At 37.3% G+C, this 19,795-nt stretch overlaps 1 protein-coding gene across 6 annotated transcripts in view; it reads right to left on the bottom strand.

Moving 5' to 3' along the window:
- Positions 1-381: 381 nt before the first annotated feature.
- birc6.S (baculoviral IAP repeat containing 6 S homeolog) overlaps positions 382-19,795 on the bottom strand; it is a 166,355-nt gene continuing 146,941 nt past the window's right edge. For all 6 annotated transcript variants that reach the window (XM_018265204.2, XM_018265206.2, XM_018265207.2 and 3 more), the window contains 9 exons: positions 19,461-19,665; positions 13,842-13,987; positions 13,378-13,488; positions 11,833-12,050; positions 8,903-9,064; positions 7,486-7,563; positions 5,111-5,299; positions 4,545-4,679; positions 382-1,210 (listed from right to left, as the gene is read on the bottom strand). In XM_018265204.2, the coding sequence (XP_018120693.1) occupies positions 1,028-1,210; positions 4,545-4,679; positions 5,111-5,299; positions 7,486-7,563; positions 8,903-9,064; positions 11,833-12,050; positions 13,378-13,488; positions 13,842-13,987; positions 19,461-19,665 (1,427 nt within the window). In that variant the 3' untranslated portion in view covers positions 382-1,027. The remainder of the gene's footprint in view (positions 1,211-4,544; positions 4,680-5,110; positions 5,300-7,485; positions 7,564-8,902; positions 9,065-11,832; positions 12,051-13,377; positions 13,489-13,841; positions 13,988-19,460; positions 19,666-19,795) is intronic.

Raw genomic sequence — 19,795 nt, 5'->3', positions numbered from 1 at the left:
GTGATTTCTTCAGCCCCTTAACATACGACATCCCTGCCCTCTCCCTGACCCAAAGGCCCATTTTAATCAAGCAAAAAGATGGCAAGTGATTACAGGTAAGTGATTATAATAACGGGGGTACTTAGCAGTTTGGCATCCTCCTTTACCAGGGCAATGTTCCATAGTACTATAATAGAAGGGGACAAGAGAACAGCAATTATATATGGAGGAAAATAACGAAGGCATAATATGGCTGGAAAGTATACAGTATTTGGCAGTCTATTCGGTGCAGCTCCTACAAGAGCTTCTGCACCTCAGCTAATAGATGTACATTTGGGTCTCCATTACATAAGGTTTGAGAAAGTGAGAAGAAATGGAGGAAGCTAAAAGTGCCACGTGTACTGAAGGTAAAACCATGAGCATTTATTTCTGGTGCAGTTGCAAAGCATCAAATCAAACAATGACTGTAATAAATCCAGTCTTACAAGAGCGGCTCTCCAGTTATACGGATTTGAAATTGCAGGTTTATTCTTTAAAAAAAGAAAAGTACCAGTAAATCAATTACTAGTGACCAGGTCGATTTCACTTTTATTGGAGTCTTCGGTAGAAATCAAAGATGAGCATGAAGGTATGGCCGAAATCTATCAAATTCAGTGAAAAGTTGTGGTCTTTAAATAGTTATAGTTATAAGAATGACCAATATATATTCTTTGTTACAACGCCCTCACTCTACAGGTAAAAAAAAAAAAAAAAAAAAAAGAAGAAAACATTCAGTAAACATTCTTTCCTTAGACACTTATTTCAGTGATTTCGCCATTTTTGATGTTTACATTTCTGTTAAACATACCAATCAGTGGTTCTCACAATTGAAAAATAAAAGCACACAAAAAAGTTTACACTCTTGTACAGGTAAAAGATCATCTTGAATTAATCTGTATATCCTTAAGGGCAAAGTACTGTATAGTTTCAGCGAGCATCTTACATACAAATATGGACATATTTGGCTGTGCTTCAAAGCCTTTTGGTCTAAAGTCCATGCCATTGCAGCTTAGAAAAAAAAGTCACTAGAGGTGTCTTTACTGCTGCTTGGTTTGGCCTGTTCGTGCAATGTAGTCTCCTCGCAGCTGGCAGCGGCAGCAAGGCATTTTTCCGCACTGTCATCCCCATCCGGGTCCAGGCCCTCAGGGCACAGGAGCTTTAGGAGTTCTTCTCGAAGCTGAGCTGTGTGCCTCTGTGTAGGAAGCAGAAGGAAGAGTAGGGTCAATATAATGTCCGTTCTCAAGAGACACAATGCCTGGAGATGGGAGGGAAATTAGTGCAGATACAAACCATAATATATAGAATGGAGAACATCTGCAATTTTATTTGGTTTGTGCCAGTGATCTGAAGCTATCATTTCAAATGTATACATTGAAAAGATCAGAGGATGAATAAAAATGGCCAAACTCCCTCATAAAAAAAGAAAATGATGATGTTGACCTTCTAGGAAACGAGTTTACCTATAATTGTTACAAGTCCTGTGGGATTTGGAGAAATACAGTGCGTATTTCCAGCAATGTGTAGCCCTTAGCTATAAATCAATTTTGCCTATAATTGTCCAAGTGCAGTCAGGAAAATGAAGGCAAAGGTATTACTGGTTGTTCTGTACTACTGCGACAGTTACCACATAAGGATATGTACTGGCAACTGCCGACAATACAATTCTGAACCCTACACACAGCAAGAACCTTGCTTCACATGATGGTGTATGTTCTATAAATGGAGATATGAGACTGTGGTGCTGGTTCACATGTGGAAACTTTGGGTAGTAGTAGAGGGACTCATCTTGTAGGCCAGTAACAATGAGATTTGTGATCTTGCACATATACCTAAAACCCAGCTTAAAGGTCAGTTAAGGTTAGATTTGGGAAGTAAATTTTGTTTCTGTTATTACTCAATGTACTCAATGGCTGACTCCTCAGTGCTGCCTCTGTACCTTTGGAGCCAAAAGTTTGGAACTGTACCGGGACCTGAGCTAAAAAATATCTTACAACCTCTGCATTAGAGGAACATGGATGGTTAAAGGGGACCCGTCACCCCAAAAAAATATTCAAAATCCTATTTTGCCATTCAGCCATTTTGTGGACACTGTTATTAAGACAAGCCTTGGATCATCTCAGAATCTTGTTTGTGCACCAGAATGGGGGACCCTATGTCCATCCCCATGCACCGGCTACACAATTAAATGGTTAAAAGAACGAGGAAATATTGGGAGAGCAGTGACATTTAGGAAGTGCTGGATGGAAAGTGAAAGTAATTGTCTGCTCCGCCTCTATGCCCATGGCATAGAGGAGGGGCAGACAATATTTGATTGACAGCTGAGATTTTTAAATGAGCTTACAACAGCTATGAATGCTTTAATTAAAAATAGAAATTTGATTTCATGTTTAATATGAAATAAACTTTTATTATACAGATTTGTGTGTCTGGGTGACAAGTCCACTTTAAGACTGAAGAGTTTATGGCATGCTAAAATGTAATACACTATCTTGGCAAATGGACCACAGACCAATTATGTATTAGAGATAGCTGCTAATTAAAAAAAAAACAAAAGAAACCTGACACAAACCTGCCTGTAGACAGAACGATCAATTAGAGTACATATTTGAGAGAACCTGAATTATTTCAGAAACTACATATCATTTTTAACGAACCATATTTAGAAGTTTATTTTAATAAAATTTTTAAATGCTTTTCATTGCAGTCTTATGTTCCTTGTAAAATGTTCAAAATTGTGTCCTAGTGAATGGCATTATGAGCAGCAACCAGCATCGCTTTATGAAGGCTAGGTCATGTCAGACAAATTTAATTGCTTTTTATGATGAGGTAAGTAATCTGGACAGTGGGAGAGCAGAACATGTGATCTAAATGGATTTTGCACTTGATACCGTGCCCTATGAATGACTGCTTATCGAAGGATTCGTACGATTTTCGGAAGAATGTGTGTAGAGTCCCGACATTTTTCGTCCGGTGGAGATCGGTCGTTTGGTCGATCGGACAGGTTAGTCTCCCACGATTTTCAGTGGGAGACTGTCACCAGCTTTGTCTATCGTACGATTGCTGTCAGGGGCAGAACATAGGCTGATCTGTTCTTTAACTACTTTATTTGGTTGGAATGGTAAGACTTTGATCTGAATGGTTAGTGGCAGGTCGGGAGATGGGAAAGTCCGATCGTACATTGATTGGTACGATCAGATCTTTGCGTCTGTGGCCAGCTTTAGTGGCAGATGAGATCCAATGCACCAATACCCTTAATGGGACGCACTAGGCAAATCCATTATGGAAAAGGACATTGTAGTCCTTGTAGATAATGAACTTGCTGTAGCAAGCAATGCCAGTCAGCAGCATCAAGGGCAAATAAGGTATTGAGCTTTATTAAAAGGAGAATTGATTCAAAAGAGGAGGGGGATATTCTTCCACTGTACAGAGCACTGGTAAGGCCTCATCTAGACTATGTCGTACAGTTTTGGTGCAGTTAGCCTGGGGGGGGGGAGTGAGGGGGATCTACCTGGGGTGGGGAGTAGGGTTTTTTTTATATAGGATTGAATTCTTCTTTAAGGGGTTTAAGGGCTGGTATGACAACTATGTATAAATATATAAGGGGATCATATAATAATCTCTCTAATGCTTTATTTAGCAGCAAGTCCTTCTAGCTGAGACAAGGTCCCCCATTCCGATTAGAAGAAAGGAAGTTCCGCCTAAATATTCGTAAGGGGTTTTTTTACAGTGAGAGCTGCGAAGATATGGAATTCTCTCCCTGAATCAGTCATACTGGCTGATACATTAGATAGCTTTAAAGGGATAGGCAAAAAACAGCTACATTAAATAGTGGAGAGTGACACACCCAGCCAGCCAACCAGTTCAGGCCAAGGTTGCAACAATGTATTAAAATATAACTTTTAATTTAAATTGTATTAAAATTGAGTGTTGTTCTTAGATCTACCAGGCAGCTGTTATCTTGTGTTAGGGAGCTGTTATCTGGTTACCTTCCCATTTTTCTTTTGTTTGGCTGCTGGGGGGAAAAGGGAGGGGGGGTGATATCACTCCAACTTGCAGTACAGCAGTAAAGAGTAATTGAAGTTTATCAGAGCACAAGTCAAGCACATGCCTGACATGGGGCAGCTGGGAAATTGTCTAGCCCCATGTCAGATTTCAAAATTGAATATAAAAAAATCTATTTGCACTTTTGAGAAGAGGATTTCAGTGCAGAATTCTGCTGGAGCAGCACTATTAACTGATGTGTTTTGAAAAAAATGTTTTTTCCCATGACAGTATACCTTTAAGAAGGGTTTGGATGGCTTTTTAGCAAGTGAGAGAATACTCACTTGCTACTCACTTGGAGTCAGGAAGAATTTTTTTCCCCAAATTGGAGAGGCTTCAGATGTTTTTTTTTTTGCCTTCCTCTGGATCAACTAACAGTTAGGCAGGTTATATATAGTCTTAGTTTTCAACCAAACTTACTATGTTACTGGTAGCTGCATAACAAAGACAAGGAATCTGACTGGTATCTGGAGGTAAAGATTTACCTTTAAAGCGGCTGCATGATGAGACATTGTCCTGCCGACACGCTTGTCACTGCTGAACTGCTGGATGTCCACTATCCAATCCTCACACTGAGCCATGATTTCTGCTCGTTTCAAGTAAAAGTGTTTGTGGATCACCTTCATAGGAAAAATCATTTGTCGTTAGAATTCCAAACCAAGGTGACATGAGCGACTCCATTTCTAATGCGCAGGCAAAGTACAAGGCATGAATCAAAATGAAACGTCTGGGGGTGTCTTTACTGAGATACATTTTATCCATGCCAGGAGCACTTCCTGGAAGGACGAACTCAAATACCATCTTTATTTTTTCTCTTTAAGCCAACAACTAATTTAATGCTAAAAAGTAATGTACTTTTTTTGGGGGGGCATTTATTCAATTTACTATCTCTTCTGTTCCATGAAGGAATGCATAGCTGCTGTTTGTATACAAAAACTGGTTGGCTGTATCTGACACATTCTCTGTGACCCTCAACCAAAAATACCTGTTTACACATGATTTAGTTACATATATGTATCACCCAAAATCCAATAAAAATGAGAAAACCTACCTCCTTAAAACATGGCGAAGCATTTCTGATTTGTTCTAGCATGGCCCATTTGACAGTGGCCTGTCTGATATTTCCATCATATTCTCTGGAGCTCTGAGTGCCGCCTGGTGTACCCCTTGCTCTCTCATATCCAGGTTCATTAAAATATGGTTCAGAGACGAGTATGAGGGACTGGATAGAAACCAATACCTAAAAGTAGTGCAGCAATACAAGTTAATTTTTAATTCATATGAAATAACTGAAAGCAGAGTGTGGTTGACCAATTAAGACAATATGGAATCATAGGGACACAAACATTTATTCGGCTTAGATAAGAGGTAATTTAATCATTATTGTTACCTTAAAATACAGCAAACACTACATGAAAATGATCCTTTCCCTCAACTTTTTGTACTTACAAAGTAAAAAATAGTTAAAAAATAGGTTCAGCCATATGTCCATATGTACTGGTGGGGAATAACACACTGAAGCCAAACTGTATTACAGCAGTAGAAAGCAATAACAAAACATGAGCACCAACTGCAAATTCTTGTACAACTACACAATCTACATGAAAATTAGATTAAAGGACAATGAAAACCTCATTCATTCGTTGGCACTCCACAGTAAATGTAATTGAGGAGTTTTATTTTCTCCAGGCTGGTGCTCTTTTTATGGAAAAAAGAAAACTGTTGGGACACGGCCATCTTACTCTTCGAGGTGCATTTGTCTTCAGACTTAGACTTGTGTGTGCACAGTAGAGTGACATTTTTAGAGCTATTACAACTGCACATGCGCAAGTCTAAGTCTCATCACTATGGATGCCTAGGAAAGGTAAGCAAAATAAGCACTGGTGTGGGTGTCTAAAATATTGTCCCCCACCGGTGAGCTTTCCTTGTCGTTTAAGGTGAACCCCCTTTACATTTGTATACATGGAAATGCAAGCTAAATATAACAAAGGAAAGGCTGCCTTGTCCTTGGTTTAGGGGATTCGGTCAACAAGAATTTTATAATAAAACTTATTAGCACCAAATGATTACAGATTAGAACTAAGAGTAAAAAGTAATTTGCTGAAAATAATTTGAACATATGTAAATATTCTAGGAAAACACAGGAAAGGCTTAAGCACAGCACATAAATTAGACACAGCTGACAAGGGTTAGATCAAGTGGTAATCTCTAGTGTGCTGGAAATAAAATTACTCGCATTCATCACAGGAATGCTCCATGTGTGCCCTGCTATGCTTGACTTATACTTTGCTGGATGCGTTTTTACTCAGCATTCACTTAGTCAGCTAGTGTTTAACTTTATCACAGCTGACAGCAATATCATGCCTTATACAGATATGCAGAGTGGGAAATACTACTGGCATCTGAAATACTGCCACAAGCATGGCTGTGCAATAAAGATACATGTTTTTAAAGTCATGGTTTCTTTACTAGCAGTGACTATATAAAAATCCAAATCGTTGATCAGACATGGTGGAAAAATGTATCTGATGTGCCATATCTGCCAGTATATAGTGCTAGTGAAGAGGAGCTTCCTGCTGTCCTAACTATCTGGCTATTGAATGGGTTCAGTGGTGTAACTAGATATTACTGGGCCCCACACCAAATTGTTTTTCAGGCCCCCAAAATGTTTAGAGGTTGACTAGTTTTACCTATATTTATTGAAACTGTATATGAATTAAAGCCTCATGGACCCCCTATACCTCCTGGACACCCCTGCAGCCACAGGGTCTGCTTCCTCTGTAGTTATGCCCCTGCCTGGGTTGATAGGTCAGATACCTATAAGTATTGGCCTGTGTATTGCTGCCTTTATTCTTGATGTGCTTCCACAAACCCCCATGCTTTAAGGTTGCCTATCATTGCCCTAAATGTAATGCACACATAAGCCTTTCTCATTCAGCATTAGTGCAGGATAACTTTTATATAGGCATAGTGAAACATTTCATTTAAAACTTGAAACGTATCACTATCCCTTTAACATGAATCGGTAAGGCAGATTGGAGCCAGTAACAGAAACATCATAATTAACCTTCAAAAAGGGTTGCTACCTTCTATATATTATTTTACCGGCTGGGCTGTAGTGGGTGGGAGAGATGACAGAAAAAGAGGCCGACATAATGGCTGCATCACGGGAGGCTTCTTGACCGATCAGTGTGGATTGGGGCTCAAATGAGCAGGTCAGGGTTGCAACAGAAGGGTATTACAAATTACCAAGCATGTACACTTGCAGTAAATTTGTAATACTAGCCCTGACAGATCAAATACCAGCTGGCCGGCAACCCTACCTTCAGATGGTGTTGGTGTTCTAATGGACAGGAAATTGTGCAAACACAGACTGTGGGATTCTTGGTTAACACAAGCTCAATTAATTGGTAATTGGCTACATACCTGCAAAAAACTTGAAGTTTGTGGATTCCATTTTTCCTCTGGTCTCCCATGCCAAGTATTTAGTATACTTAAACAAACCTAGAAAAGAAAGCATGCCATAAATACAGACACACACATGTTTGGTAATGTGCCCCTTTAAGGTTAATGTGGTTAGCTTTAAAGAGGCAGCATACCCACTTTTCAACCTGAGTGCAACGAATGGGGCTTTGAGCTAAACAAACTTTTTGGCTATTGCTTTAATCACAAAAAATAGATTCTATTGGTATTTCTCCAATTAAACACGGAAAACAAAATACTGCATGTTTGGTCCTTGTTGGGTAGACAATTAGATCCCCAGAGCTCAAATAATCCCCCTGCATAATGGACACCTGTTTATCTGTGCACTGGTTTATCTCCTTAAATGTAAATGACTAATTAAATCTGAATCCATTTATAAAGTGCCACATTTTACTATATGCTCGTTCATTCTTACCACCAGACCCATTCTCTGCTTTCTAAGGATAAAACAAACTTTTGATAATATGGCTGCTGAGACAGAAACAGCAGAGTAGGCTCATGTTTAAAGAGGAGTAGAGGTGGGCGCCTTATAGGAAAAAAAAATATGTTATCAGCAGTGTTTAATCATATGTGCATCCCGTCATTTTCAAACCCGCACCCATCCTAACCGATCCCATCTCAATCTGGGCCTGAAGTTGTGAAATGACTTAAAGAACCAGGACAGGCTCAGGAAACACTATACCACCAATGAGAGAGTTGGCTATCGGGAACCCTGAATAAAAACTAATGTGTGCTGGGTAATAGTGACCAGCAGCCAAACTGGTGATCCATATTTTTTCTGCCAGAACACATTTGACCCACGTGTTTTGGGCTAGTCTGCACATCTCTAGCAGAGTGCTCAAATCACTTGGCTTGTTGGACTATCCTTTTTATTCAATTCTAGAACTAGTGGAGTAAAGAAAATAAAAAGTTTATTTAAACATATGATTAACCAAATTGCCAGATGTGATGTGTGGCTGTTTGCATCTCTAAAAGTCTCTCATCTCAAATCTCAATGGTTTAAGAAGAAGCTTTTAAAAAAAACAAACAAAAAAAATGATATAAAACTACTACAAGCAAGACTATGTGAACAGACTAGTCAGCAAGCTGGTTGTTGATGACTAGCTAGACAAGAATATGGATTGTCTATGGCATCTTACAGATGCCCCCATGGCCTGTATGGGAGGTTGATTTAATTTTGGGTTAATTTAAAATTATTTAAAAAAAACAAAACAATATTAATGCTGCAGGATATGTTATGCTCCCTACACCAAGAGACTACATGTGGATAAACAAATGAAGCAATACCACAATCAAATGCAAAAAAAATACAAAATGGAATTTACAATTCGCACAAATAAATAGATATTAAGCATATTACCTTCCCATCATTGTAAAGGTTTGGATTAAACCTAACACTATGGCCTCCAGTAGTTTCAAGATTCACAAGGGGTGGTGAATTAGGATAATCTTGAGGGAAATATACATCAAATTCAAAGCATCCATTTGCATAAGGAGTATCTGCAGGACCTGTTATTAAAACCTGTGAATAAAAGAAAATATTCTTGGGTGGATCTGTCCAGTAGTAGTTAACTCTAAGATTGAATTGAAAACAGATTGTTAGGGTAGTGGAACTGTGGCACTTCTGGTGGAAAACAGTGGTGGGAAATACACCCGCGTTCATTTGTTGTTGCTAATGCTGCTGAATGAGAAGCGCCATAGTGCCAAGAGCTGCCTGATACTGATCTCATTAGAAACATTAACAGTAGTGATAGGGCTCGATTGACTTCTGCTGTTTTACGATGTATGGCAGCAGTGGCCATGTGCCATAGACTTTGGGGAAACTTTTTATTGCTACTGGCATGCCTTCAATAATGACTGCAACGTAATACTCACTGTAGCTTTCATATTTGTGGAAGAAAGTATTCTACTTCCTCCATAAAAATTCCTATATTCCTTTATTTTTGCAGTATTTGAATTTATTTTTGTCTGGAAAGCGTTTTGGCAGTTAAAAATAATACTAGACAGGACTGGCTAAAATTAGGGCAGATTTTAATCAAAGTATAATGCCCTCCCTTAAATAGGCTAATAAAACTTTAGGGGCTGTTGTTTTTATTTTCTTTTTAAATGGCAGAGATTTCATAATTTTCCATATAAGGTTAATGACATTAAAACAATACTGACATTAATTTACACTGCCATAAAATATTTTGTAAAATTTATACCTGTTCATTAGGAACTGGAAATACTTCCCCACAGCCTTGTACGTGGCTAAAACCCAGCCTGCTATAAGGAGTAAATGTTGTTATCCAAGGTCTGTATGTATGTATGTATGTACAGTATGTATGTATGTATAACTTTATTTGTAAGAGCTGTTAAGAAGCCACAGCACTGTACAGTGCATAAAAGTACAGTATATATGTGTGTGTGTATATATATATATATATATATATATATATATATATATATATATATACACACACACACGGGAAAGACAAATCTCATAATAAATATATACAGAATCATATCAGGACAAAGAGCTTAAGTGCTATGTGGTAAGTGCTATGTGGTAAGAGACATAGTGGGAAGGAGGTCCCTGCCCCGTAGAGCTTACGGTACCTCTTTATCACGTTAACTGGAGGAGAATCTCCTCTGAACACTGGCAGAGAGAGGAAACCAGGGTCAATGTAAAATGTAATTTATGACAGACACACCCCTGCTTCTGCAAAAATCTTTTAACATTTTATTTTAAGTGAGATCTCGGTAGCAAGGGTTCTCGCAATCATTAAGTGCTGCATCACAAATGACTAATTGAGAAGGCTAATGCTGCAGCTGAGCAGCCATTGTGCATCTCAAAGGAAAAAATTGTCTTTCAATGTAGAATATTTTCTATATGAAGAAACAAGGGGCTGTGCTAAACTGGTGCTAGTAATGAAAGAATGTCCCCATATAAATCAGAGCAGTCCAGGTGAGTCACAGGCTGCAGATGGTTTGGAGTAAGAAAGTAGACACAAAATTGCTTAATGTCCCTTTGCATTTGTAACCCATCACTCACACTCTACCTTGTCTGTGGAATTCTGTAAATCACCTTAGCTGCTTCTTCCTTCTGTGGTAATTTTCATCCCTTTCTCATATTTTCAACCAGATTCGCCTTTATCCTTCCTCTCTCTCCTTCTGCTGCTTTTCAACTCAATGCATTATCATCATTTATTGATATAGCAAAGCCCCTTTCAAAAAACCGACAAGTCTCCCTACTATAAAGGTGGCCATAGACGCACACATAATATCATACAAGATATTTGGTGCGTGTATAGCGGGAGACAAGCTGATCGATATTGGCAGAATACTCGGATAATGGTCTGCTCGTCGAGCAGGCAGGTCGGCCAGTGTTACTGCTGAATCGTCAGTTACAGATAGAATTCTATTGTTTCCATCTGTATATCTGACAATTCAGCTCCAACATTCTGTATTGAAATCAAACAATCTTTCCTGCGACCATTCATTGTAACTGTAATAAAGTCTATGGCCACCTTAAAGGAAAACTATACCCCCAAACAATGTAGGTCTCTATTAAAAGATACTCAGTAAAACAGCTCATGTGTAAAACCCTGCTTCATGTAAATGAACCATTTTCATAATAATATACTTTTTTAGTAGTATGTGCCATTGGGTAATCAGAAATAGAAAATTGCCATTTTAAAAAATAAGGGCCGCCCCCTGGGATCGTAGGATTCACTGTGCACACATACAAACCACATGTAAGGTCACATGAGCCAATTAACAGACAGAGTTCTGCCTTTTGCTTCCTCACTTCTTCCTGTTACAGTTAGTGTTGTAGTATTTCGGGTCAGGTGATCTCTGAGGCAGCACAGATAGAGTCACGAAATGGTGGTTCAAGGCAAGAGATGTAAAAGGGCAATATTTATGTAAATATATATTCCAGTTTAGTAAGATTCTTTAATATGTCATTCAATTTGATATAAACTATCTGTTGCTTAAGTATTCAATTTGGGGGTATAGTTTTCCTTTAAGAGTATAAGGAATGTATGTCGCCCACCCAGTGGAAGATGTATATGTCACCTGTCCCCTTGTCAAGATAGCGTATGGGGGAAAAAAAAGCAGCCAACAATGCTTGGACGCTTTATTTATATATATATATATATATATATATATATATATATATATATATATATATATATATATATATATATATATATATATATATATATATATATATATATATATATATATATATATATATATATATATATATATAGTTTTCCAGAGATTTCTGAAAACACAAAATCTTACCTTCATGATATCAAGTCGCTCCTCATCGCAGCGTACAAACACACTGGATGAAGAAGAAAGTGGCAGTGAGGTTGACAGGGTCACTGCTTCCTGGGCTAGTCGACGGGCACGCGCAGCACTGTTCGCATCGCTGGCATTTTTCACCTGTGACATGAAGTGGTAATTCATTTTAAACACCAATTTTCCAGCATCATCTTCGGAAACCATCTCAAAAGTATCTTTAAGGAAAAAAAAAGACAGTATTTGAAAAATGTGCAGTACACAAAAGCATACTCTGACAATGAACACTGTCACAGTCTACATACTGTATATTTACTCCTGTCTGCTTTTTCATGTCTACAGTGAAATGAATCTGGAATTTATAAGCATCAAAATCAACAAAAAAATAAAATAAAAAAACCCAGAAAGTTCCCATTATAGCAGTTTACATGTTTCCAAAAGCATATTAAAAGCCACGTTCCTTATAACAGAACACAAACTGATACAGACAAGGTAACCCTAATTTGTGTGTCTGTAGCTCTGTAGCCCTTACAGATGCACGGAAATTTTTTTTGCCAAAAATGAACAGTGGTGCTATGGTGGGAAAGAACACTAAGTAACTCAGAATTTCCAGAACAAGACTCCTTAGGCCAATGGAACACATGGCACATTTTCTGTCTGTGAAAAAAACATCAAGTGTGTGTTTTCAGGCTGAGATCTAGCTTGTGTGTGCACTTACAAATAGTTTTGCATGTCCGGGTAGATTGGCAGAAAAGCACCAGCTGAAAAAATGGCAATTAGCCCTATTACACTAATTTAGGAAACATCCTTTAAAAAAACAGATGCTACCAATTAAGCGGTTAAAGAAACTGTAAAAAATTAAAGTGTTTTTAAGCAATGAAAATATAATGCAGTGTTGAGCTGTACTGTTAAAATTGGTGTGTTAGCTTCAGAAAGCCTAAACTAGTTTATATAAAGAAGCTGCTGTGTAGCCATGGGGGCAGCCATTCAAACTGGAAAAAGAAGAAAAGGCACAGGATACCCAACAGATATGCTCTGTAGTATACAATGGGATTCTTCAGAGCTTATCTGTTATATACAGAGTCTCCAGTGCTTGGATGGCTGTCACAATGGCTACACAGCAGCTTAACACATACACAATAGTTGTGTTTCTAAAGCAAACACACCGGTTTTACCAGTGCAGGGCAAAAGTACATTATATTTTCATTCATTTAAAAAAAAAAAAACCTAATTGTTTTGGTGTTACTGTTCCTTTGAGGCCTATGGTGTATTTCCACAGCCATAGTCCTCTACATATAAGCAGACAAGAGTTTGGAAACACTTCAAACTCCTGGGCAGTTCCAGCATTTGAAAAGAATATAGATTTAGAAAGAAAGTAAAATATGAAGCGTCTCTACTACAGCAATGTCATATTAGCAGTCACTTATATGTCTTTAATTTATATGCACTGGATTGTGGGAAAGGTTTTGGATGTGATGCAATACCAGTCTACATAATAGATTTTCTATACTAGGGTTGAGTGCTTTATGGTTATTGGGTACTTACCAAACTGGAGCTTTTTCATTATAGCCACATACTTCTCTTCTAAGGAACGTAGGATAGAGAAAGGTTTTGATTTCACTGAAGATTTTTTGGAGAATTCTGCCAGTTTTTTTTCTGGAAGAAAAAAAAAATAATGTCTAAATATAGCACCCTGGGGTATAACAGCAGATTCTGATTCTTCAGAGTGCATTAAGAATTAGGGTGTTTTGATTTTGAATGGTTCTGAGTTCCTTAGTAACTGAGGCACACTTATCTAAGTTTCAGTTAACCCATTTCCAACATTTGCTTTTAAAATTAGAAAAACACTAAAGGCAAATGAGAATTGTAAACAATGCAAGAAGCTCTTTCATATAGTGCACTGAGTGTGACAAACTTTTACAGATAATCTTTGCATTTGTATTTGTAAGTGAAATGGAAGTTTCATCTAAGTTTGTAAGTGAAATGGAATAAAACTTTGCATGCTTTACCTTGATTAGCCTGGCGTAGGCTGGTTGTGGCAGCAGATACGATTTCTGCAGTTCTCTGAATGTCTGGCACAAGCAGAGTTAGGCCTTCTGGCTCTGGATCAGAAGCATCTGGTTTCACTCCTGCTTTGGCCTTATCTTTCTTGGATCTAATTTTTTTTTGAGGACAGAACAAAACAAAATCTGACAATTTTGCTTTTGTACCAATATTCTTCAAACCAATATAATATGTACTCGTTTTCATTTCTCATAGAAACCATAACATAAAAGTTGGCAGAGAATAAGAGGATGTTCTTGTCTTCTGTTTTTGACTTTGCAATGCACGTTCAGTAATCATTAACCACATGCATGATATGCCAACAGTATTTACTAGTTGCCTAGTACATAAACAGTCCCAAGGGTGGCTACAGATCAGTAAGTATCAGTATCCATGTCGCTAAACAATTATATTTGTTATTTTGATAATTGTTACAAACTAAGAATAATCCGGAGGAAACATGGGTAATAATGTGCCCCCCAAAATATAAGTATATTAAAAGTCAGCAATAAGTTACACCTTGACTATATAAAGGCACAAGACAGAAGGCCAAGTGCTTTTAATATCTGGATATCTTGCAACATGAGGAACATTAGTTTTATACATTTAGATGCAATTACTAAGCACAGATTATAATGGATTATATCACAACCATTATATAGTGAATAAAGTACCCCCTCTTGTAAAATATAAGGATATTATAAGTTACCAAGGAGTTTCATGACCATATAAAAACACGAGGCCGAAGGCCGAGTGTTTTTATACAGGTCATGGAACTCCGAGGTAACTTCTAATATCCTCATATTTTGCAACTGGGGGTACTTTATTTATTATAATACACAAGTTTCAGTGAGTCATGTGACAGAAATGACATCACTACTCACCGTTTATAACTGATGACATCAGAACTCACCGTTTATAAGGATATAATTTACAGGATATTCATGGCTTTTGTGTATTATAAGGATATATGGAATTTACACAATATCCTTATTTACAAGCTTTTTATGTTATACTTGCTTGCGGTCATTGGATTATTCATTAGTTCGATAGGTTACTTCAAATAATGTTATGTTTTACTGTAGTAGGCTTATTATTTCTTGTAATACATAATATTTAGTATGTCATTACACCATATACAGGTGTTGGAACTCCAAAGTGAATTCTAATATCCTCATGTCTTAAAACAGGGGGTACATTTTTAAGGATATATCTCACAATATATTTATGGCATTTGTGTATTATATACTACAAGCAATGCTTAGTGATGTTACTTGTGTTAGGACTTACTCAAACGTGTGAACTTTAAACCCATTAAAAATGCTGAATAAAATGTCTAGCAAATGTATAGTTGATTAGAAAAATAAATTGTGTTTTTAACACGTGGGTGCTAGTTTCTGTTTGTAAAGGAAACACAATATGGATTTGCAACATTCTCAGGTTCATCAGCAGCACATTTTGAGCGGTCAATGATTGTCTAGTATTTATACAGATTTTATTAAGGGAAACTTGCCACTAATCCATTACTGTAGTAATCCTCAAAGTAATTCCACCACAGAGGTGCTATGAAAAATCAAATTAACCTCCCTTTTATTACTTTGAAACAAGGGACCAAACAAATTCCAGTACAGTTTGCTTAAATTCTGACCAAAATGGTAAATCCAGCCTCGTTTAATAGAGCTAATGGATAAGGATAATAAGGATTTCAACAGAGCACTTTCGTTAAAAGGGATATAATGGCAAGCCTATAATCTGATTTGACATGTTTTATATCTTAGAAGATCTATGAATCCTATACTTGAGCTACTTAGAGAGATCGTATACATCCCCTTTTAACATGAGCTCAATCAATAGGGCTCAGTGAAAAGAAACCAACTTTCAAATGAGTGCTTTATAATGGCAAAGATAGGAAAATATGGATTTTTTAATGTCAATAGTTTTTATTAAATATCAATAATTGTACAGACGGTTTCTGGAGAGGTACATTGATAACACTGAATTATGGAGACAGAGTATACTAAGTAAGCTACATATGCCTAGCACAGCTTGTGCGCCTAATAGTCAATTGTTCACTTACTCCTGTTCTTCTATTACAAATACAACCTGAATGAGAAGCTAGCTGAAAGGAAGGATTTTTTTTAATAATAAAACATTAGGCATAATGTAATTTTAACATATTTTAAAGTCATATTTATTTTTTTATTTTTAGCAAAGGTGTTATGTGTACACTGCTCATTTAATCCTAATAAATTCACCTTAGATAACCCTGGGATTTCTCAAGAAATCATTTGGGATATCCCGTGCTACACCTGTATGTGTGGGCAGCTCTCAGAATGCAGTGCAACCTTGGCCCACTGAAAAATATCTGTCGTAAGAGTCAAAAGATCTTGCTAAAAATAGGAAGGCACAAATTATAGGCGATTCCAAATGCAAGCAATGGTTAAGTTCAGTAGACAACATAATACAAGCTCAAAAGTCTCTGGTGTTACTGCCCAACACAACACTAAGGCAATGTACTGGATTTCATAACTTAACAAGGGAGCAATGCCGGAAGAACGTCTTTCAGCTCCAAAAAAAACAAATATGATCTGGGATTAGAATAAATGAGTTAATTAGTTAATATGTTTCTTTTCTGCCGGCTCAGCCCGCTTTTACAAATACACTTCACATATTTCTATGCCAGCAAGCACCTTTTTTACAACCCCTTTTGTTCAGATAGCTGGTACAGCAGAAAGTAGTTTACATCTGTCTCTTGAGATCAAACAGTCACATTTTGCCTTGGGATTTCAAGCAGATTATTTTTTTTTCTCCTCTCTGTTTTTGTTAAAATCACCAAAAAACACATTATTTCCCTGCATCAATATTCCCAGCTTTAAGCCTGAGAGAATAACTGAAGGTATTGCAGAAAATGAATCATGCTCAAACATTTACAAAACAAAATTTGTTTGGTTTGGCTCAACCTAATCTATTCTTCTGTGGTGCTATTTTTGCAATGGCATTTCATTTTGTGTATAGATTGTAATCTTACAGAATTTCTCTTGCCATTTCATTAGGCTCCTTTACTTTTGGGTTCTGAATATTTTGTGCTCTTTTTAAAAGAAATGGCTTTCTAAAGCTAATGTTCAGGGACAAAAATAACCATGGTATAGGAAAAAATACATGTTCTTTCTCTGTGTTGGAGCAGCAATGTTGTTTTTTTACTGATTTTGCTAGGGATCTTCCTTTGCATAACTATATCTCGTAGGTAAAAATATAACTATTGCTACTATTGCTATGTGAGAACCAACTGCTTCAGCAGCCATTCAAGCTTATTTGCCTTTCATTCACCAGGGAAGACCATAGCAACATCTTTTGGTCCTTTTGATGTTTTCATCTTTGCCAAACAAAATGTATAAAAACATTTTATCATAATACAATTATGGCAAGTCGAACATCTATAATTGAATTATCTAAGCACAATTCATTTTAAAGTAACATCATATCGTGATCATGAATTCTCGCCTGCCAGCAGCACTTACTGTATGCACAACATTAAAGGGGTTATTTATCGAAATCCGAATTTATCTCATCATTTTCTGAAATATACTCCAACCAAATCTGCACAGGTTATTTCCCGTTATTTATCAATAAATTTTCCAGAAAAATTCAAAATTGGGGGAAAAAAAAAATCGAAAAAATTGTGAAAATCATTAAAAAATTCTAATTGTACAGATTTTTCGGATTTTCTGCCCGAAAAATCAGTTATTTTCAGATTTTGCTCATAAACCACAAAATCCTTGAACTCAGATGAGGATATATTCGGGACTTTTTCGATTGACTTATACACAACCTCAGCGGGTCTGAGATGCAGAATTTTCGGATTTTGACTTTTTTGACTTCAATTAATAACCCCCTTAGACTCCGGGAGTGGCCAATTAACATAACACTGAGGAAGTGAATCTAATTAAAAGGGAGGCATTTTATGAAGCAGGAGGTATACCAGGCATGTTTGGCAAATGATTTTATTAGGAAAAATGCAAAGATCGCCCTTTTTTCTTTTTAAAATTCTCTTTTTTACGACGCAAAGAGCGGATGCGTGGTTATTTTATACATTCCCAACATTTCTTCAGAATAAAGAGGCAACATATGGGGATAGCTATATGGAGTGCACCGTTTGAACACAGCATAAGCAAAATAAGACCTTAATCAGCAACTGATGCATCTATATATTGTGGCTGAAACTCATAAGTACGAGGGTTTTTACAAGGAGTGATTGGTTCAAACCAAGAACAAAGTAAAACCATAATCGAAACAACAGTAGTAGGAATGGTAATTGAGCTGAATCTATCTTTCTATTTGGTACAGGTAGTATTCAAGCATGGCAGCTCACATGGAACCAGTGGCACACGAAAGGCATGAGGATACTGGGTAGGCTCAAGAACGACGGTCAAATAAGATTTAAAATGGTAATATATCATAGCAACAATTTACAATCTTGGTTATAGATGTTCCTATAGTTAGCCTTTATTGTAAGGATCTAATAAATCAAAATTCATGATATTTTTGGCGAATTATGATTATCAAAACGTTAAACTCGTGCAAGAACAAATGAGCACTTGATATGTCAAATTAACCATGTGGATGGCTCAAAGGGGAAAAACAGCAATGACCATGATAAAAGCAGAGCTAGGCAAGGAAAATGCTGACTATGTGATTGCCTAAGGTGGTTATGCATGTGGAGAGGGAATAAACATCACACTATGTAGATAGTTTCAGAGTTTCATGCACAATCCTTGAGTTCACTGGTGACAATAACCTCAAGCTACATTGTGGTGCTGAATTCAAGCAACAAGTTTTCGTGCCGGAAGAACTTTATAACGCAAGCTTTTTCCTAGAAGTCCAGAGACAGCGGTAGGACGAATTTATGTTAGAGCTGTAAAGCAATTGTAAATGCAATTCTTTACTAAGGTCGTGAACAGGGCTGTAAAGGTTATGACTAGGGATGCACCAAATCCACGATTAGGTTTTGGATTCTGTCTTTTTCAGCAGGATTCGGATTTGGCTGTATCCAAGTGCCTGGCCGAACCATTAAAACACACAACACTGTCACACAAACAAGGTAGTGAAACTTTTTTTTAACCGCATGCAGCTTTCACCCTTCACAACGCTGATTTGTCTATCCAAATTAGGGTTTTTGTTCGGCATTCGGCTGAATCTTTCATGAAGGATTTGGTCAAATCCCAAAATAGTGGATTTGGTGAATGCCTATTATGAAATCCCCAGTTGTTGTCCAGTAGTTCTGAACTAGCTGCATTCCGTGTAAATGTGTTTCCATATGGTTGTTTTTAGTCTACAAGTACACCTAAAGCATGAATCTTCTTGTAAGCCTTAACCTGTGCCCAGAGGCTCTGCACACATCAATGGTTCTAGTTAGTAGTCTGGCTAAGGAGCAGGGCAAAATATATAACTAGAGAGAGAGGCTACAGATCTCTAAAATATAACTGCAAGACTGAAGCTGTAAAATATTTAGGGGACCTTTGATTTATATGTCTTGCATATAACAGCACTGTCCTGTCATTACTACAGAAAATAAATAATTACTGTACCTTAATCTGTTGGTGTATGTGTCAACACATGTTTTCATTTTAGCCAGCAAGGTGCCCACAGATGCCTGGGATTCTGACTGCTCCTCTTCCTCTTCTCCCCCAGTCAAAGGCAGCAACAGAGGCACCAGTGCAACACATGAAGCAATACCTCGGAGGAGCTCTAAAAGAGCCCGATACAAGGGCACATGCCGAGCCATATCCAAAACTGCAAAGGAAAAAGCAATACAGAAATCAGACAACACAGTTTAACAAACTAAAATGGACACTTTTAATTAAAAACTTAATTTTAATATAGTCAACAAGTACACATTAAGCTAAAGTCACACTTACAACAG

Source organism: Xenopus laevis, chromosome 5S (genome assembly GCF_017654675.1).
Source record: "Xenopus laevis strain J_2021 chromosome 5S, Xenopus_laevis_v10.1, whole genome shotgun sequence".
Lineage (NCBI taxonomy): Eukaryota > Metazoa > Chordata > Amphibia > Anura > Pipidae > Xenopus > Xenopus laevis.
This window is presented reverse-complemented; position numbering and strand designations above follow the sequence as displayed.